General features: G+C 43.8%; 1 protein-coding gene across 6 annotated transcripts; it reads right to left on the bottom strand.

The window, feature by feature from the left end:
- Positions 1–1,381: 1,381 nt before the first annotated feature.
- LOC135113245 (uncharacterized) lies at positions 1,382–19,766 on the bottom strand. 6 transcript variants are annotated; one of them, XM_064028430.1, is made up of 9 exons: positions 17,450–19,766; positions 15,088–15,131; positions 13,326–13,632; positions 11,351–12,627; positions 11,110–11,271; positions 5,923–6,013; positions 4,991–5,243; positions 4,559–4,654; positions 1,382–3,714 (listed from the first exon to the last, which is right to left on the bottom strand). In XM_064028430.1, the coding sequence occupies exons 3-9, from the start codon at positions 13,582–13,584 to the stop codon at positions 3,399–3,401; spliced, it is 2,454 nt and encodes an 817-aa protein (XP_063884500.1). In that variant the 5' UTR covers positions 13,585–13,632; positions 15,088–15,131; positions 17,450–19,766; the 3' UTR covers positions 1,382–3,398. The 6 variants fall into 6 exon arrangements, with proteins under 6 accessions (XP_063884500.1, XP_063884503.1, XP_063884505.1 ...); XM_064028433.1 differs by having other exon boundaries at positions 13,326–13,601; XM_064028435.1 differs by lacking the exon at positions 4,559–4,654.
- Positions 19,767–21,970: the final 2,204 nt, after the last annotated feature.

Genomic DNA, 21,970 nt, shown 5'->3' with positions numbered 1-21,970 from the left:
GGCACTGATGAGCTATGAGTCATCACGAATGAATAATCCAGTGACTATATGGAATAAACTATTTTACTAACGAAGAAATTATCTTTATCACCTATTTACACTTTTTAAGCATCCTATTTCCGTACTAGTCTTTCAGTTAGTTATGTAGCCTTAAAGAGACGCAATTTACCTCCTATTCTCTATATTTCTATCTTATGCATATTATTTCACACGATGCTGCGAGTGTTTGCAAGTAATGATCACAGCAGTCAAGGAGAAAAACACAGACACAAAAATTAGAAATAGAAGACTAGTGGTATACTCACCAGGGTTGCTCGTCAGGTTGGCCCTCCAGCAGTGCCATGTGGAGGTGATCATGTTGAAGGAATGAAATAACACCGTCAATAGTGAAGCTGGGGAACTCTGAAAGGAGATCCTGCAGACAAAGGGGTCGAGAGAGTGAGGGTAAGTGTGTCGCCACGAGTGAAGATTTGTTGAGATACCGAAGCGATGGGAGGAGACGGCGTTTCGGAAGTTACCTCACCTCCTGTGGCAACACGCTCTATTTAGTCAGTTACACCGGTTTACAAGGGTGTTTCCATGATTATAGGGAAAGTTCACGTATTAAGCATCATAAATAAAAGTAATGCTCATGTACAGTCGTGTTCATATTCTTTGTCCTGCTTCGTTGCCATGATAAATCGTAACCAGCTCAGGGTCGAAGGTTTAAGCAACAGTGCGTCGTGAGGAGAGGAACGTGAGGTGCCGGCGAGGAGGAAGAACTGAGAAGGTAACGGTTACGATTCATCATGGCAACTAAGCAGGACACAATTTATGACTGTACAGTAATATAAATTGAACATCAACCCACTGCTTCCCTCTCGACTCTATACAACAGGCTGAGGTGTAAGTTACTGCGGTTATCAAGGGTGCTTCCATTGTTGTAGGGAAAGTTTAACAAGTCCTCAGCATCATCAAAGGAAGTAATACCCATGTACGTACAGTAATATAACATGAACATCCATCCATTGTCTTCCTCCCGTCTTCTAGAAGTGAGGAAGATGTGGCGTCTACTCACACGAACACTTATAATTTTCATTGACTTTCCTTTGTAATTGGAGTTACAGCGGATGAGACACACGCTTCCACGATCACTCATCCTGAAAGACTGAGGGGTGAGAAGGGAAGGGGTTAGGCGCGGTAGGACTCAGGATTCGCGGGAACAGAGCAGCTCGCGAACTTCAAAATAACAAATGAAGTATGATCTGAAGACTTTTAATTTATGGTCATATTCTCGAGCGCTTTATTCTCATAAGGAGTATTTTGAAAGGCTGCAGAAATTATTAGACAGATTGCATTATGGTTATGTTTTATTATGGATAATATGAAAGGCAATGCATCATTTCATATATTTATTTGTACATTTAATTCAACCTTTGGAACACTGTGCCTGTATGTTTGTCCCTTCCTACGACTTTAGCTGATGTAAACTCTCACTGCTGCACCAATTCTCCTTTACTCACCTACGTGCAGTACATATTTCTAGAGGCATTGCTTTTTTCCATTAGTCTCAGATCATTTCCTAGCCTGGAAAACACAAAATCAACCGCCTATTCTGTATTCTTTTTCTGTGTGTCCATGCAAACATTTCTTACAGTGTTCTGGGAACAAAATACAAAAGAAAAAAGGGAAATGAATTGGCTTGGTTACACTAAAAGAAGGGATCTCGGACACCGGCCAAGGGCAACAAAAATCTATTAAAAAAATAAAAGAAAACCCACTGAGATGCCGGTCACGAATAGGGACGGAAGCGGTTGTCAAAAATTGAAGGATAAGTGTCTTGAAACCTCCCTCTTGAAGGAGTTCGTCACAGGAAGGTGGATATACAGAAGCAGGCAGGGAGTTCCAGAGTTTACCAGAGAAAGAGATAAATGATTGAGAATACTGGTTAACTCTTGCATTAGAAAGGTGGACAAAATAGGGGTGAGAGAAAGGAGAAAGTCTTGTGCAGCGAGGCCACGGGAGGAGGGGAGGCATGCAGTTAGCAAGATCAGAAAAACATTAGAGTTACAGCATTAAAATAGAGTTAGCATTAAAATAGCGGTAGAAGACAGCTAGAAATGCAACATTGCGGCGATGAGAAAGAGGCTGAAGACAGTCAGTTAGAGGAGAGGAGTAAATGAGACGAAAAGCTTTTGATTTCACCGTGTCTAGAAGAGCAGTATGAGTGGAACCCCCCCAGACATGTGAAGCATACTCCATACATGGATAGATAATGCCCTTGTACAGAGTTAGCAACTGGGGGGGTGAGAAAACTGGCGAGGACGTCTCAGAACACCTAACTTCATAGAAGCTGTTTTAGCTAGAGATGAGATATGAAGTTTCCAGTTTAGATTATAAGTAAAGGACAGACCGAGGATATTCAGTGTAGAAGAGGGGGACAGTTCAGTATCACTGAAGAAGAGGAGATAGTTGTCTGGAAGGTTATGTCGAGTTGATAGATGGAGGAATTGAGTTTTTGAGGCATTGAACAATACCAAGTTTGCTCTGCCCCAGTCAGAAATTTTAGATAGATCAGAAATCAGGCGTTCTGTGGCTTTCCTGCGTGAACTGTTTAATGAAGGGTTGGACGTTTGTGAAAAGACGTGGAAAAGTGCAGGGTGGTATCATCAGCGTAGGAGTGGATAGGACAAGAAGTTTGGTTTAGATCATTGATGAATAAAAGGAAGAGAGTGAGTAACAGACAGGAAAGAACCCTGAGGAACACTATTTTTAATAGATTTAAGAGAACAGTGACCGTCTACCACAGCAGCAATGGAATGGTCAGAAAGGAAACTTGAGATGAAATTACAGAGAGAAGTATAGAAGCCGTAGGAGGGTAGTGTGTTTTGTGCATGAGATTCTGGTGATGGAAGGCTTAAGTACCTTGTGGGCCACCTCTCTATCATGTATAGCACGACAATGGTAGCCAGTTATGAACATGCATGGAAGAAGAAGAAGAGGCGAGCCGAAGAAGAGATGGAAGGACTGCATAGGAGATAATATGATTTGTCCTCTACTTCTTCTCTCTATGGATGTTGTTCTCTATTGTGTCAGTAATTGATCAGTTCGCGAGTGGCGTGAAGAACAACGAAGTAGGTGCAACACCTTTAAAAGCTGTGTGGCACTTCAACCAGAGCCTTTGAAAAGTAGTCGAGGTGTGGACAAAATTCAGAATATGGTCCTGGATGTGAATGTGGATGTAAATTTCTCTGTCAGTAATAGCTCTGTTAGCGAGAGGCGTGGAGAACAATAAGATAAGAACAACACCCTTAAACCCGTGGCACTTCAACTATGTAGAACCATTAGGCAGAATTCAGAATATGGTCCTAGGTGTGAATGTGGATGCAAGTTTCTGTACTGCGTCAATGTTAGATCAGTCAGCGAGTGGCGTAGAGAACAATGAGGTAGACGCAGACGAAGAGGCAGTAAAGAATACCCAGGAGCAGCCTTCCCCGGCGCAGGACGAGGCTGGCGTTGGTTTTGTCTGGCCCACTGGAGGCCATGTGCACGGCGATGACAGCGGCTGGGAAAGCGACGCTGAAGAGGAGCCACAGATCCAGCAGGCGGAGGTACGAGCAGGACGGGAGGGTCTCCAGCGTGTCTGAGTACAGCGACACCAGGGCCATCAAGGCCAGGAGACTCAGCATCACGCGGCTCTGCAAGTCCTCCGCGGGTACTATCGTCGTCCCGTACCTGTGGCATGAGTCTCTGGTGAAGGGAATGTTTTTAACGTTTCGACATCTCGTCTTAACAGTTTCAACAGACTCTAATGGAAGTTACTGAGGTTTGTAAGAAGTTTTCATGATTTCGGAGATAGTTTAACAAGAAATTTATATACCCCAGTTGTTAAAACACCCATGGAAATTGGACTGAACATCTCTGTGGCTTTGAAAATACTCTTTATGGGGAATCAAAGTGTTTAAGAATAGAGATCTAACGACTGAATGCAACAGTTAGGTACACGACTAAGCAAACACACCTCACGTCACGCAAGAGAACAGAACCCGTATTCTTAAACACCCTTGGCTTTCGTAAGAACAACCTTTAGAGGCCATAGAGATGATTAGTTGGGTTTTCATGGGTATTTTCTCTCACTGATGATACAGAATCTTTGTTAAACTATCACTGGAATAAAAAAAACACCTTTGAAACCCCACAAAACTTCCAACAAATCCTTTTAAAAGTTGTTTTACCCCAAGGTGAGAGGTGACGCCCCTAAACGCAATTCAGGGGCTGTATGGGATAGGAGCTATAGAACCTGCTAAAAGTATTGAAGACGCCGAAACATTTTGAAATACGGTCATCACATTCCTGCACACAAGATGACAGGATGAGAGATAAAAGGTGACCGCCTGAAGATACAAATTTAAAAGTTGCGTGTATATGAGTTATATAGAATCCGTTGAAAGTACTGGAACAAAGACTATACTCAGATCCACACACAAGAGACAGGATGGGAGGTAAGAGGGAATCGCTCCAAGACGCAAATTCAATAGGTGCATGCGGTTTAAGCTTCGGGAGGTTGGTGGACACTCACCCCACGACGTGCAGCAGGACCGTGGGGCAGAACGTGGCCCACAAGTGGTATGTAAAGCACCGCCGCAGCTTCATGCTGAGCCTCACTACGCTTGACCTGAGGGCGGCACGACTCAGCACACACACACACACACACACACACACACACACACACACACACACACACAACATACACACACATACAAACAACTACAATACCTTCTCTCCCCCCCCCCACCCAGCCACAAGCAAAAACATCAGTAACAAATCAAATTAATAATTCTTGTACTGTACATATTACAGATATAATCTTGTTAAGAAATTTATTAATCATGTGAAGTTCATCAGTAAAAGGGATGAAAGACATAATACTGGTTAACTATTTCATTAGAGAGGTGGACAGGATAGGGATGAGAGAAAGTAGGAATCTTTTTACTAGTCACTTTTCACGCACCCGTTCTGGAGATGCAGCGCGCAGTCATACACTTCAAACTTCGTCATGGTCGTGTTTCGGGGACACACGAGAGCGGAGGACAGCGGATGGTGGTGGTAGCGGGCGTACTGCTGGGGGAGGTTGGCCAGCAGGAAGGTGACGTTGCACTCCTGCTCGTCGAAGGGGAAGCGGTAGAAGCTGAAGGGGCAGGACACGTGGGCCGGTACCTCTACCATCAGCTCCAGGCGGTTCTCGCTTCCCTCGAACACCGCGTCTGAATTTAGATCAGATTCTGATTATACGACAAGGAAACACTGACCAAAACTCCTGTGGTTTTTACTTTATGCAAAGTTACAATAGCTTAGTCAACCGTTTTTCTTTTACTTTTTTTTTCTTTTTTTTGCAAAGTGTATCTGGTAATAATAGGGTGTATGGAGGGGTGCAAGACATGGCTGGTGTGTATTAGTGCACAGTACAAAAAGATGTTTCAGGAAGGATTGTGTGTCATGTAAGAAATTAATTTAAACTATTATAGATTTATGCATTACTTTAGTATATTGTATACACTAAGACGCAACTCGTGCTTCGCGGGGTTGAGACATGGCGCTTTGTTTTACTATACATTCAGCACATATACGGCAATCACTTTGGATCGAATAGCTATTTTTTTTTTTTTTTTTTGTTTAGAGCAGAATTAATAATTTCATTTATACATTTTCAGTCTTAAATTTAAAGAACAACATGAATTATTCTCTTTTTTTGTCATTAGTCATCCTATGCACGAGGGTACTACATAAATTTCTCAAAAGCTTCCTGAAGGTGTTTGAGCTTAGAAAAGGTTGCACTGGCTTACGATATTATAGACAAGAAAAGAATATTATAGACGAGAAAAGTCTCTCTCTCTCTCTCTCTCTCTCTCTCTCTCTCTCTCTCTCTCTCTCTCTCTCTCCCACCAAAACTCGTGACCGTGCCCTCAGCGTCCCTGGATACGAACAGTTTTCTCAGGGGCTCCACGGATCCCGCCAGTCGCGCCTCGTCCACCACCTGACAGAGAAAATTGGAAGAGAGAAAATGTTTTTTGTTTTATCGTAGACTCTCATAATTTTTACTTGCACATACCTCTGTCTTGTTTTCTTTCCGCAGCGTTACCATAAAATTCCTTGGTTAAGAAAACAATTTATGAAGCTGTACTTGAAGAAATAGTGATATTATTTGATATCATTAATAGTGGTTCTGGTGTAATTATTGTTGGTAGTGGTAAGTGGTGATGGTGGTAGTAAAAATAGTAGTGGTAATTGTAGTAGTAGTAGTAGTAACAGTAGTAGTAGTAATAGTAGTGTTTTTTTTTTTGTTGGTGGTGTAGTAGTAGTAGTAGTAGTAGCATAATGATCGTAGTAGTACTAGTAATAGTTGCAGTAGTACTAATAGTAGTAAGTAAGTAAGTAAGTTAAGTTTATTGCCAATACAGGTATTACAGATTCAAATACTACTTATATTGTACCTTGGCACGGTCTGTCGAGCCGAGGCTCCTTGACAAACATATTGTGGCTAAGCTGGTTTAGCTACGAAACGTTATTTGGCAATGTAATTCAACTTTAAAAAAGAAAAACTAGCTATTCATAGTTCAATGGATATATATAAACATACATATACATACTATCATTAATACATACATCCTCACACTCATACTAACACGTACACATGTACCTACACTAACATCATAGTTAATAAAGTATACTATATGCTAAGCTTTTTACAATACATATGCGATGTTTTTATATTTCTCAGGTCAATGAAATGCTCTTTAGTTTTCCTCTTAAACTGAGAAAAGTTACCAATATTTTTTTTTATGTAGGAGGGACACTGGCCAAGGGCAACAAAAATCCAATTAAAAAAAAATGCCTACTGAAATGCCAGTCCCACAAAAAGGTCAAAGCAGTAGGCAAAAACTGATGGATAAGTGTCTTGAAACCTCCCTCTTGAAGGAATTCAAGTCATAGGAAGGTGGAAATACAGAAGCAGGCAGGGAGTTCCAGAGTTTACCAGAGAAAGGGATGAATGATTGAGAATACTGGTTAACTCTTGCGTTAGAGAGGTAGACAGAATAGGAGTGAGAGAAAGAAGAAAGCCTTGTGCAGCGAGGCCGCGGGAGGAGGGGAGACATGCAGTTAGCAAGATCAGAAGAGCAGTTAGCATGAAAATAGCGGTAGAAGACGGCTAGAGATGCAACATTGCGGCGGTGAGAGAGAGGCTGAAGACAGTAAGTTAGAGGAGAGGAGTTGATGAGACGAAAAGCTTTCGATCCCACCCTGTCTAGAAGAGCAGTATGAGTGGATACCCCCCAGACATGTGAAGCATACTCCATACATGGACGGATAAGGCCCTTGTACAGAGTTAGCAGCTGGGGGGTTGAGAAAAACTGGCGGAGACGTCTCAGAACACCTAACTTCATAGAAGCTGTTTTAGCTAGAGATGAGAAGTGAAGTTTCCAGTTCAGATTATAAGTAAAGGACAGACCGAGGATGTTCAGTGTAGAAGAGGGGGACAGTTGAGTGTCATTGAAGAAGAGGGGATAGTTGTCTGGAAGGTTATGTCGAATTGACAGATGGAGGAATTGAGTTTTTGAGGCACTGAACAATACCAAGTTTGCTCTGCCCCAATCAGAAATTTTAGAAAGATCACAAGTCAAACGTCCTGTGGCTTCCCTGCATGAAATGTTTACCTCCTGAAGGGTTGGACATCTATGAAAAGACGTGGAAAAGTGCAGGGTGGTATCATCAGGGTAGAAGTGGATAGGACAAAAAGTTTGCTTTAGAAGATCATTAATGAATAATAAGAAGAGAGTGGATGACAGGACAGAACCCTGAGGAACACCACTGTTAATAGATTTAGGAGAAGAACAGTGACCGTCTACCACAGCAGCAATAGAACGGTCAGAAAGGAAACTTGAGATGAAGTTACAGAGAGAAGGATAGAAGCCATAGGAGAGTAGTTTGGAAATCAAAGCTTTATGCCAGATTCTATCAAAAGCTTTTGATATGTCCAAGGCAACAGCAAAAGTTTCACCAAAATCTCTAAAAGAGGATGACCAAGTAAGGAAAGCCAGAAGATCACCAGTAGAGCGGCCTTGACGGAACCCATACTGGCGATCAGATAGAAGGTTGTGAAGTGATAGGTGTTTAAGAATCTTCCTGTTGAGGATAGATTAAAAAAATTTAGATATGCAGGAAATTAAAGCAATAGGACGGTAGTCTGAGGGATTGGAACGGTCACCCTTTTTAGGAACAGGCAGAATGTAGGCAAACTTTTAGGAACAGGCTGAATGTAGGTAAACAGGCTGAATGTAAGCAAGAAGGAAAGTTAGATGTTGACAGACAGAGCTGAAAGAGTTTGACTAGGCAAGGTGCAAGGACGAAGGCACAGTTTCGGAGAACAATAGGAGGGACCCCATCAGGTCTATAAGCCTTCCGAGGGTTTAGGCCAGCAAGGGCATGGAAAACATCATTGCGAAGAATTTTAATAGGTAGCATGAAGTAGTCAGAGGGTGAAGAAGAGGGAGGAATCGTCCAAGGTAGAGTATTTAGCAAAGGTTTGAGCGAAGAGTTCAGCTTTAGAAATAGATGTGATAGCAGTGGTGCCATCTGGTTGAAATAAAGGAGGGAAAGAAGATATTTTTGGCTAGATGCCAGAAGTCACGAGGGGAGTTAGATCTTCAAAGGTCTTGACACTTTCTGTTAATGAAGGAGTTTTTGGCTAGTTGGAGAACAGGCTTGGCATGGTTCCGGGCAGAAATATAAAATACATGAAATTCTGGTGATGGAAGGCTTAAATACCTTTTGTGGGCCACCTCTCTATCATGTATAGCACGAGATCAAGCTGTGTTAAACCAAGGTTTAGAAGGTTTAGGTCTAGAAAAAGAGTAAGGAATGTACGCCTCCATGCCAGACACTATCACCTCTGTTATGCGCTCAGCACACAAAGACGGGTCTCTGACACGGAAGCAGTAGTCATTCTAAGGAAAATCAGCAAAATACCTCCTCAGGTCCCCCGAACTAGCAGAGGCAAAACGCCAGAGGCACCTTCGCTTAGGGGGATCCTGAGCAAGGACTGAAGCGATAGGACAAGATACAGAGATGAGATTGTGATCGGAGGAACCCAACGGAGAAGGAAGGGTGACAGCATAAGCAGAAGGATTAGAGGTCAGTAAAAGGTCAAGAATGTTGGCCGTATGTCCAAGACGGTCAGGAATACGAGTAGGGTGTTGCACCAATTGCTCTAGGTCGTGGAGGATAGAAAAGTTGAAGGCCAGTTCACCAGGATGGTCAGTGAAGGGAGAGGAAAGCCAAAGCTGGTGGTGAACACTGTAGTCTCCAAGAATGGAGATTTCTGCAAAAGGGAAGAGAGTCAGAATGTGCTCCACTTTGGAAGTTAAGTAGTCAAAGAATTTCTTATAGTCAGAGGAGTTAGGTGAGAGGTATACAGCACAGATAAATTTAGTTTGAGAGTGACTGTAGTCGTAGCCAGATGGTGGAAAACTCGGAAGATTCAAGAGCGTGGGCACGAGAGCAGGTTAAGTCATTGCGCACATAAACGCAACATCTAGCTTTGGATCGAAAATGAGGATAGAGAAAGTAGGAGGGAACAGAAAATGGGCTACTGTCAGTTGCCTCAGACACTTGAGCTTTAGTGAGGAAAAGAAGATGAGGTTTAGAAGAGGAGAGGTGGTGTTCTACAGATTGAATATTAGATCTTAGACCGCGAATGTTGCAGAAGTTAATGAAGAAAAAGTTAAGGAGGATGTCAAGACACTTAGGATCGTCGACAGAAAGGCAGTCCAACCTGGGGACATTTATGGTCCCCTCCCCAGATGTGGAATCCGAGGATGGTGTAGGAGTCGCCATGATAATTTTGAAATTTTTGAGTGAAGGGTGTGTGTGTTATTAGGTGCTTGTAGTTTTGTGTGGAGGAAGAGAGTTGTCTTTAGAGGGCAGGCTGTGACTGCCCCCTTGTGTTGTGAGACACAAAGGGAAACGTTGAGTGAGGTCACAGCTGGGTTTAATGATAAGTTCACAGCACCCCCTGAACACTGCTTTAGACCTCACTGGGAGTAATTATCGTTTCGGCAGGTGTCTACTGACTCCTCCTGCTTACTATTTACAAGTTCTTTGATGATGACGGAAAGAGAATTCCATAGTTGCGGAACAAAGTAGAAAATGCTGTTCTCAAATAATGTTGTGCAGAATTGAGGGCAGTCTGAATTCAGGTTTCTTCCGTTTGTTGCATAAAAGGATTCTACAAGTTTAAATATCTTAATGCCTGGGAAATTTCTAGTGAATTTTAAAATTAAAAAAGAACAAAACACTTAAGAATATAAAAATACAGTAATTTGCCTTCAGAACATACCACAGCTGTTGAATCAAATTTGTCTATGTTAATAATACATTGAAAATTTTATTTTTAATAACTTTTAACTTCTTTAGGAAAGAAGGCCATGCACAGGACCATACTGAGACACAATAAATTAAATGAGGGAAGCAGAGTGTGTAGTAAACACTTAGCAAGGCTTCAGTAGTGAGATGATTTTTTATTTATGTAAAATTCCACACATCCTGGACAGTTTCAAGTGCACATTGTTTATATGGAAGTTCCAATGAAGGTTATTATCAATATCAACACCTAGAAATTTTGTATGAGTAACACATTGCAGTGCCAAGGACTGCTGGGGATATGATTTGTTATGGATCAATCCTGAAAGCAATATAATTAGTTTTATTTATGTAGTCTTAATTTATTTAGTTTTATCCAATTATTTATTGGATGTGGTTCTGTTGTAAAGTTTGTGTGTAGATTACAAATATCATTATCTTCCGTTAGCAAGTTTGTCATCTGCATATATAGTAAATTTGAATTTTGAGCTGGAATTGATAAAATAATTTATGTGAATCAGAAAAAGTGTAGATCCTATTATTGATTCCTGTGGTACACCTGCTATAATGCTTCTGATAAAAGAATAGAAAGAAGAAAATAAAGTAATTTAGAAGTAAATAAAAGATGAAAGAAAAGTAGTAGTAGTAGTAGTAGTAGTAGTAGTAGTGCACACAGAATAAAGTCAGCCCCAGCAGAGGGCACCAGGGAGTCACCTGCAGGAGAGGCTGCCACACACGCAGCGTTGGGTCCACCACGTTGAGATCCTTCTCCTGCTGCAGGTTGTGGAAGGTGAGTCTGTTGTCGCGCCACGTCAGACGTCCGCCCACTAGGACCCGCAGCAGACCTGTGCCCGTCTCCGTGCCCGCCAGCGACACCTGGAGGGCAGTGCACTATTAGGAGGGACTGCTGCGCCGTGAAACAGCACAAGAGGAGCAACAGGTGAGAGGGACGCACCTTCCAGAACCACAGCGCCATGTCCAGCGTGAAGGTGTGGGGGTGGGGCGGCAGGTGGAGGCGTGTCCCCGGCCTGAAATGCACCAGCTGGCAGCCCCGCTCGTCGCTGCTGTCGTTGCACTCTGGCGTCAGGGAGCATCGCTTCTCCATGGGCATGCAGCCGCCCTCCCAGCAACTGAATTCGCCCTCAACGCACTGGGTGAAGGACAAGGGCACGGTTGTTTCTGAAAGGTCGGTGGGATCAGCACACGCCGAGGTGTTCATTACATTCCAGGCGGCTCTGCCCACCGGCAGGCCGCCACCCACCAGCTGAGCCATCACCTGCCCATGCAGGTCATCTCGTAGCTGCCACTCGTCGCCACGCCGCACCAATGACACCCGCTCCAGGCCATGCCAGTATAGGCCGCCCGAGGGGAAGGCGCGGGCGTAGAGGTGGAGAGGCGAGCGACACAATCCCCGCAGCAGAAAGGCACCGCCGCCCACCACGCCCTCGCATGTGAAGCAATGCCGCGCGTCATCCGATGAACCGATCCACGCCCCTGACTTCAGCAGCACTCCGCGGGAGAATTCCTTACCTGGCATAATGAGATGCACAGATATGTAGCGCAGCTCTTCGCCGCTGCTGCCATCCACCCAGCGCCCCGTGGCGGCGCGGTGCTCCACGCCAAGCCACAGCATGCTGAAGGTGGTGTGCATGGAGGAGCACCGCTTAAAGTCAGCCTCCTGCAGCACCTCAAAGCTCCTCTTGGAGGCCGCGAGGGACTCAGGCACCGGGAGGGACATACCAAGCTTGCGGCAGAGGTCCCTGGCTCCATCGTAGGGCAAGGGCACAGCCACCGCCAAGGACGCCGGCGCGTCCCGCTCCAGGCAGGGGTCCGCTTCGCGCGTGGTGACCTGCCCGCGCACCAGCCAAGGCAGGCGGGCGTCCATGACGGGGGGGTGGCGGGCAGGGCGGCACTGCAGCACGGCGGTCAGATCCTGCGAGGTGAGGGCGTGATCCCACAGCCCCACCCACGCCAGCTGCCCCACGAAGGCCTCGGTGACGGTGTAGCCGCCGTCCAGCTGGTCCTGGTCGTTGCCGAGCACCAGGCTGCCGTTGAGAAGCAGCGGCAGGGAGGAGTTGATGTGGAGGACCACTTTGAGGTCCACAGTGTAGGTGGTGGTATTGGCGCCACGCACCACGCACAGCAGGTGCCACATCCGCGGCAACACCGGCCTGTCCCAGCGTGTGAGCTGCTTCGTCATGTAGCTCACGACGACGTGGCTGTCGTCCATCCCTGCGGCATGCTACGTGTCAGTGCCTCGCCCCCGCCACGCCATCCTCCCTGCACCCCCCACACACTGGCCCTCCCCTGGCTCTGTCCACACACCACCTGACTCCGTCCATATCCTCCCCTATGCTCTGTGCACACCCTTCTTGTTCCTGTCCACACTTTCCTATGTCCTGTCCACACCCACATGGCCCTGCCCACACCCCTACCTGCCTCGTACCCTTTACCCTCTTCCCCTTCTTCTCTTCCCCTACTTGCCCCCTCATTCTCTATTTTGGTCAACTCTAGAACTCCCTACCTGCTTTTGTATTTCCTCCTTCCTATGACTTGAACACTTTCAAGAAAGAGGTTTGAAAACTTATGCTTTAATTTTGCATGATCTTTTTGACCTTTCCTTTGGGACTGGGACTCAGTGGGCATTTTTTCGCTCTTTTTGTTGCCCTTGGGCAGTGACCCTCTTACATGAAAAAAAAAAAAAAAAAAATCCTCCCCGTAGCACATACCGCCATAGCCCCTCGCCCTCCCCCCTGCCTGACTTTTGTGGCGTCATATAAAAACCTCGCTGTTCACTCGGGCCCGGCCGTTGATTACGCATCCAAACAGGTCTGGGCATGCGCTGATAAAGGCTGGGCTCGAATTAACAGATAGCCTGACGCCATCCCGGCCCAGGCAGTGGTGAGGCAGTGGGCAGGCGCGCCACTCACGGAAAATCAGCCCGTTGTGGACATAGGAGCTGATGTAGTAGCTGAATACTGTGCTCGCTGGCATCTTGAGGAACACGTTCACCCACAAGCACATGCTGAAGGAGGCGAGAGCAGCGCAGTCACCCGCCTCACACGCCACACCGTCCATGCCACTCGCGTTCACGATGGCGCTGGTGTTGAGAGCGGAGGCGAGGCGAGGCAGGAAGAGCATCGTGCCGTCATCGGGGTGTCCGTCCTCCACGAAGGTGTGCACGAGCATCGCAGCGGCGCTTCAGTCTTCGTCAGGAGTGAAGGTAAGGACTTAGACCTGGAGAAGTGATGGAGAGGCGTAATGCCCCGCGTATCATTCTGTCTGTGTGTCTTCGTCAGGAAGAATGATTAAAGACAGAGAAGTGAGGAAATATGTATTGAAGCATCTGTTATTCTGCTCTTGTGTCTTCATCAGGAGTGAAGGTGAGGTTAAAGACAGAGAAGTGGAGATGCGTACTGAACCATCTGTTATTCTGTTTGTGTCCTCGTCAGAAGGAATGAAGGTAAGAAGTTTAAGGGAGGATAAAGATTTCAAAGGCCACAGAGATCATTAGCCGGGTTCTTTCTCATAGGTATCTTTTTCCAATGTTGATGCAAACTCCTAGCAGAATATTGAAAACACCCTTGAAAACACTAATATTTGCCACTAAATCCGCTGAATCCACTAAATTCACAATCATTGTTAAACTATCATTAGCTTCATGAAAGTTCCCTTGAAGTCCTTAATATCTTCCTTTAGATTATGTTAGAGCTACTGAATCTTTGTTAAACTACCACTAGAATCATAGAAACACCCATGAAAACCACAGCAACTTCCATTAGATCCTGTTAAAGATGTAGAATTATTGTTAAATTATAATTATCACTAGAATCATGGAAACATCTTTGAAGACCCTGGTAACTTCCACTATGTCTTGTTAAAGATCCACAACCCTTGTTAAACCATCACTAGAATCATGAAAACTCCCTTGAAATACTTAATAGCATCTACTAATTATTGCTAAAGGTGTGGGGTCTTCGTTAAACTTTCACTTTCATTACGAAAGCACGCTTGAAAACCCTAATAACATCTAATAGGTCTTGTTAAATTCTGAAAGGTGTAGAATCATTATTAAACTATCACTAGAATCATGAAAACAACATTAAAACCCATAATGATTTCACTAAATCGTGTTGAAGGTGCAAGATCATGAAAACACACTTGAAAACAATAATAACTTCCCATAGACGCTTCGAAGTAGTCAGGATGAGGCGATAAACCGTTCAAATTACCTATGTGTCTTAGACGGGAGTGGATGCTCAGTAACAAGGTAGGCCCCATGTTCTGAAACGCTCTGCTTTCTCACCACGACTATTACGACTACTTTCAAAGACCACAAAGATGATTATCAGGGTTCTCAAGAGTGTTCATCCTGTTAATAATGTAGAAATCTTGTTAATCTGTTAATTAATCACTAAAACCATAAAAACGCCCTTAAAAACCCATGTAACTTCAGGTCCATATTCTGAAACACTTTTCTCTCTTACCACGACTATTTTCAAAGGCCACAAAGATACTTAGCCGGGTTTTCGAGAGAGTTTATCCTGTTAGTAATGTTAATCTCTCACTAGAACCATAATAACACCCTTAAAAACCCGTGTAACTTCAATCAGAGCCTGTTGAATATAGTGGAGGTGGGGCGCGTGTTTCAGAGCACGGTCCAAGGACTAAGCCCGTGTCCCTCAGCCTTACCTCAGGAAAGTGTGGGTCGTGCCGGGGAGACTTGTTACGTTTGTCTGTCGTAATGAGAAGGAGGAAGGGAACATGATGACTGAGTGCTGATGATCGATTGAGTCAAGAAAGGTGTGGCATAACACACACACACACACACACACACACACACACACACACACACACACAGAGGGATAGATAGATGGTTTACTGACCACAAATTTGCCAATATCATTTAAAAATATAATAATACAGCTAAAAAGTGTAAACAAAACATACAAAAAATTCACATACATTTTTCATGATGCAATACAATACAAACACACGTTAAAAAAAAAAAAAACGAACGAAACTCTTCCACCATTCACACACACACACACACACACACACACACACACACACACACACACACACACACACACACACACACACACCTCGGCAATGTCAATATCACTTACCTTAATAACACCGCCATCAGTGTGTCAACCTTCATAGTGTTACAATCATGATAATAGCTTTCAGTGTCAAAGGCTCCTATTTTGAAACATTTTGTGCTCTCATAAGGAGTGTTTTCAAAGGTTGCATAGTCAAGTTTCCACGGGTGCTATTCTCCTTGATAGTGTAGGAATTGGGGGAAACTAAAACAATAGCGTTTGAACATAAGAGCTTAAGTAAATAAGGGAAAAGGGGAAGCTATAGGAAGTCGTCAGGCCTATACGTGGCAGTTCCTGCACGAAACACACGAGTACTTATCTACTATAGAAGAAGAGGGAACAACAGTGAAGTATTTTTTTTCTCTCTCTCTCTTTCCCTTCTCGTTTCGCGTTTCCCTGAAGTCAGGAGTTGGCGCCATGTACGAATCTCCTCCAGTTGTTTTTGTCCTTTGCAGCTTCCTCTGTGACTCTCATCCTTTGCAGTTGACACGACTTAATTTCCGTAAGGCGGCTGTCAGGTAGGGTCTCTGAGTGCTCTTGTGAACCCTGGCCATGCTCGCCTGTCTCTAGCCAAAGGAGTTACTTGTCGCTAAATCTTCCCTCTTGCTGCTTTCCTCACTGACTCTCTCCTTATACTGCTTGGCTTTACTCTCGGTCATAGGAGTATATTCTTCTCTAGTTTTTTGTTTTTCGTAGCCATAACCCGCCTTACATGATAAATAATAATAATAGCAATAAAAAATGGAATAAAATGTAGTCGAGGTTTAGACGTAGGAGTGTTGGAGAGAGCAGTGCATGGCTTGTTACGTGCTGCCGGTGTACAAGTCGATACTCAAACACAGCTAAGGAGAAGTGAGTGGCTAAGGTCAGATCGATGCCTTTCTCTGAGTGATTGGGTTTGCGATTGCCTCTCCACCCCTTCTCCTTAAGCACGATGGAAGGGTCTGGCGAAAGTTTGGAGAGTAATTTTGAGGTGGTACTAATAGCCGTCGGGTTAATGGAGTAGTTTAAATCTTTCAGTTATTTTCTTTCATTTTTTTATACTTGTTTTCATTTGTTTCGTTTAGTTTTTATTTTATTTCATGTCTTTATTTTATTTTTTTATCTTATCATAGCTCATTTATTTTATTCATCTATCTTCTCTTACTCTTTTTTTTTTTTTTTTGTTCGTTTAAGTAGTCTCGGGTAACTGAACTAAGGAAACGCAGGAGCATAAGAGCGCAAAGCAAGAGTTAAAAGATATATTCACTCTTTCATCGATTCCACTGGTAAACACTGAAACTCTCTACCTGCTTCTATTTTTATGTATTCCTGAAACTTAAAAGTATCTTAAAAGAGGATCATCAAAACACCTCCTCTTAATTAACACTTTCGCTGCTGGAAGAACATTTTCCTATATCCACCAAAGACTTAATTACTGGACACTTACCGATATGTTAGAGTCTCTTAAATAGTCACATGACCTAGAAAAGAGAATATTAAATCCTTACTCTTTTTTTCTGTAACCATGGAAATCTTTTTTTTACAGTCCTCATAAGGTTAACAATGAAGACCACAGCAGTGAAAGATTATACAAGGTCATGTCTTAGGAAACGCAGGTTGAGGCAGCGAGTTCCAGAGTTTACGAGTCAAGGGGATGAAAGAGTGATGGTACTGCTCTTATTCTTTCATCTTTGGCTTAACTTCCATACTTTAACTGTAAAATTATCCATATCACTACGGAACCCTGAAAATTATTGTGACAGCAGACAGTTGTTTTGGTTTTGACTGTTGTGTGTTTTGCGTTGTATTTTCCTCCCACGCTCGAGGACTTATCATAGTAAATTTATCATGTTTTCGAATGATTATGTCACTGTTTCTTTGAGATGGCCGAGGCAGCATTGCACAAACACATTTACACCAATATGTTAGAAAAAGTAACAAACTGACTGTCCTTTGCACTGACTCACCTTCCCTGACATACATCACCGAGTCTTTTCGGCGCCGCAGCAATGAGATCGTGAGGTCTCTGAGCGTGAAGAAAACAAAGATTAACCTCCCTAACTGGCAGACTCCATAGGGTTTGTTCTCCGTCGCATTGTCTCCGTGGGAACTCAAACACAAGTCAAGTGCGAATATTGAGTGGTGTCCAGCTACCTCCCCGTTATCACCCGTGGCCTCGTACCCAGTATGATTCACCTGACAATTAAGATAGCGCCGGTAACCCTCCCTTTACCCCACCTCTTCACTTCACCTGGACACCTTCCTCCTTCAGTGGCAGTAATGGTTATGGACGATGGATAGAGATGGTATGAGATGCTCGTTTCTCTCTCTCTCTCTCTCTCTCTCTCTCTCTCTCTCTCTCTCTCTCTCTCTCTCTCTCTCTCTCTCTCTCTCTCTCTCTCTCTCTCTCTCTGCAATGAGTTGTGTTTACTGGCATAACGTTGGACTTTTTTTTGTATGTAAGACTGTCTCTGGTCTAGGATTACACAAACTTACGAAAAAAAAAAAAACCCACTGAGGTACTGTTCCATTCGTTGGGTTGCGTTGTGTTGCAATGTGTTGGACTGCGTTGTTCTGCCTTGCGTTGAGCTAAACTGAATAACAGTTGTGTTGCGCTGCGTTGCGTTGGATTATAATGAGTTGTGTTGCATTGCGTTGGACTGAACTGAATAGCGTTGTGTTGAATAGCGTTGCGTTGTGTTGCTTTGCGTTGAGTTGCGTTGCGTTGTGTTGCGTTGCGTTGCGTTGGGTTGCATTGCCTTGCGTTGCTTTGCGTTGCTTTGCGTTGAACTGCATTGCGTTGCGTTGCTTTGCGTTGAGTTGCATAGCGTTGCGTTAGGTTGCGTTACCTTGCGCTGAGTTCAATTGAGTTACTTTGCACGGCGTTGCGTTGACGTCGAGTGAAACCGTGGCCGTCATGCACGAGCTACTGTTACTCTTGGCGCGGTCATGCGAGGGTCATTGAGATAAACGATAAGACCCCGGCCACGTATTGCGAGACACTTGGTTCTCTTGGTTTCCTTGGTGACGACCATTGACAAAGGCCACACAAATCATTAATGGGATCCTTGCGGGTGTTTGTCCTGGTTAATAATACAGGTCTTTGTTAAACTTTCATGAAAGAACTTTTGAAATCCCCAATAGTATCCGTTTTAGCTTGTTGAAGGTGAAAAATCCTTGTGAAGAATAAGAATCACGAAAATACCCTTGAAAACCCGGAGAATTTTCACTAGAGGCCGTTGAAGATGCAGAATTCTTGCTAAACTATCACCTCAGTCATAAAAAACATCCTTGAAAACCCCAATAACTCCCACTAGAATGTGTTAAAGATGCAGAATATATGTTTAACTATTACTAGAATCATAAAAACACTCTCGAAAAACCCAGTAACTTCCTCCAGACCCTGTTAAATGCGCAGAATCCTCACTAAACTATCACAAAAATCATGGAAACACCCTTGAAAAAACCCAATAACTTCCACTACAGTCTGTAAAAACTAGCAGAGATAAGGCTTCGAAGTGTCTGAAATGCGTTGCTTGGTGCTTGAAGTGATCCCTTTGACTGGTAGTGATAGCACGCCACTTGTTGCTGCTCTGGGATCATCCTGGAGTTGATTTTACAGGGGAGAAATATATACGTAGCTGCGTTTACTGAGAAATTTGAAATATCTGGTCACCCTTTTTACTGTTGGTGGTGTCTTTTAAAATAATACTCTTAATTAAGAAGTAGTGGTAGTAGTAATAGTAGTAGTAGCGATAATAATAGAAGAAGAACAAGATCAGGAACAAGAAGAACAAGAAGAAAAGTAGTAGTAGTAGTAGTAGTAGTAGTAGTAGCAGTAGTAGTAGTAGTAGTAGTAGTAGTAAAAAAACAACAGCAACAACAACAACCGACTGATGAAACCTCTCGCTAACGTTACTGAGAGAGAGAGAGAGAGAGAGAGAGAGAGGGAGAGACAACGAACCACGAAGACAAAGTAATGAAAAGATAAACAAATCACTTGGCTGGCTGGCTGGCTGGAGCTGAGATGAGGGAGTGTAAATAGGTTGTGCGCCACCATTCCTATCTTCCCACAGTGATAGCGGGGAGGGACGCGTGCTGAGGGAGGGTAAATCAGAGGAGATACCGAGAGGTCACGAGGCACGGGGAAGAGCTTGGCCCTATCACAGCCAATCCCGAGGAGCCTTTATCGCGCCACCAGCCAGTAAGGAGACCAGTAGCGTTTTATCACTTGCCTTTGGTTCGCGGGCCAGAAACACTGTGACCTGCGTCGACTCTCATCTGTGTGTGTGTGTATGTGTGTGTGTGTGTAACGTTCTTGAATTTTTTTTTTTTTTTTTCGTAGGAATGACACCGGCCAAGGGTGACAAAAATCCAATACAAAAAAAAAATGCTCACTGAGATGCCGGTCCCCGAATAGGGTCCAAAGCGGTGGTCAAAAATTGAAGGATAAGTGTCTTGAAACCTCCCTCTTGAAGGAGTTCAATTCATAGTAAGGTGGAAATACAGAAGCAGGCAGGGAGTTCCAGAGTTTACCAGAGAAAAGGATGAATGACTGAAAATACTGGCTAATTTTTGCATTAGAGATGTAGACAGAATAGCGGTGAGTGATGACTAATGTTGATAAACTTACTGAAGATTGTGTATGTACTTATGTGTGTCCACTTCTTGGCTATGTGAGTGTAGTGTTCTCTCTCTCTCTCTCTCTCTCTCTCTCTCTCTCTCTCTCTCTCTCTCTCTCTCTCTCTCTCTCTCTCTCTCTCTGTTTTTTAAAATGACAAGAACAACAACAACAACAACAAATGGAGTAAACTGCAGCACTTCCTAGCATTGTGATTTGCGGTATTTCTTCTTCTTCTTCTTCTTTTTTTCTTTTCTTATTTTTTCGATCTTAATTAAGTCCAACGGTCTGCTGAAAATCTTACAAAACTTGACGAATATCGATTCTCAGCAGATCACAGGAATTAGTATTGCAAGGAAACGCTAACATAAGACTTAGGAGTTATATTCCATTACGATGCGTTGAGCAGGGTTAGGTTGAGTAGGGTTGCACTGTGGGCGGAATGGGCGGAGTAGCATTATGTCACGATGCGCTGGTCGGGGTTGGGTTGAGTAGGGTTGCATTGTGATGAGCTGGACTGGGTTGCATTGTGGGCGGGATGGGCTGAGTTGCATTATGTTGCAAGGTGTGTCGCTGCATTGCATTGGGCAAGGTTAGGTCGGTTTGAGTTGGGTTGTGTTCGGTTGTGATGTGTTGGGAGAGATGAGGACGGTTTGTGTTACATTGTGGTGTGTTGTATTGGTCTGTGTTGCTTTGGGCTGCGTTGCACTGCATTGCGTTAAGTTCAAACCGTTTAGCAGAACCAAGCCCACAATACTGATGTGTCTTATCAGCACCAGCCCGGGCCGCGGTGATATGCAGCAGCAGAGCCTCGCCCAATTCTTTGTTGATGCCTGTGCTGGAGGACGTGCTGATAATCTAATCGTCCGTACTCTTTGTCTTGGTTTACAGTTATCAGTCACGAACACAACAAAGCGACTTGAGGAGTTGAAATATAAGTCTCTCGTATTATCATGGGTCTGTATCTCCAAACACTTCGGGTTGTATTTTCAAATGACAAAGAAATGACTACTCAGGTTCCCGTGTGTGTGTGTGTGTGTGTGTGTGTGTCACTAAGGTCATAGAAAAACTCCCCTGAAAACCATAGTACCATTTATCACTGCAATCATGAAAACTCCCTTGAAAACTACATATAATATCCATCACAATCATGTAAATTCCTTTGAAAACCTTGCTAACATGTATTGAACCTATTTATAAGTTAAGATAAGCTGCTACATTATTAACAGGAGAAAGGCTTTTGTGAACATTGCTAATCATCTCTGTGGCAAATTATTTCTGAATATGGGCCTTAGCGCAAACTGAAAGTAGACGAGATAAGCTGGGAAACATTTAAGAGTAATAATCTATGTGGGCTTTGAGATTGATCCCAGTCAGAGAACAAAGCATTTTAAACCACTGCAAGGAAATATGATCTCTGGGAATGCAATGGTGGGCGGGCGAGGCATTGTAACAATACTGGCCAGTTTGTCAGTTTAAGTTAGTAATGACGTACTCTTCCAATGTTCACTCTGTTATTTAAACTCACATAGTAGGAAGAGAAAGTTATGAGAAGTGCAAGTACAATGGAAGAAAAGGTCCCTTGTTCTTAAAACTGCTTTCACTCCAGGAATATTTTTTAAAAACCACATAAATGGTTACCCTGGTTCTCAAGAGTGTCTCTCCTGCTCATAATGTAGAAATCTTGTTTATCTGTAAAAACACCTTCAACAGCCCGTGTAACTTTAACTAGAGCTTTTGAATGGTTAAAAGCTTATATTCTGAAATGCTGTCCTCTCTCTCTCTCTCTCTCTCTCTCTCTCTCTCTCTCTCTCTCTCTCTCTCTCTCTCTCTCTCTCTCTCTCTCCACGACTATTTTCAAATATCA

This window comes from Scylla paramamosain, chromosome 25 (assembly GCF_035594125.1).
Source record: "Scylla paramamosain isolate STU-SP2022 chromosome 25, ASM3559412v1, whole genome shotgun sequence".
NCBI lineage: Eukaryota > Metazoa > Arthropoda > Malacostraca > Decapoda > Portunidae > Scylla > Scylla paramamosain.
This window is presented reverse-complemented; position numbering and strand designations above follow the sequence as displayed.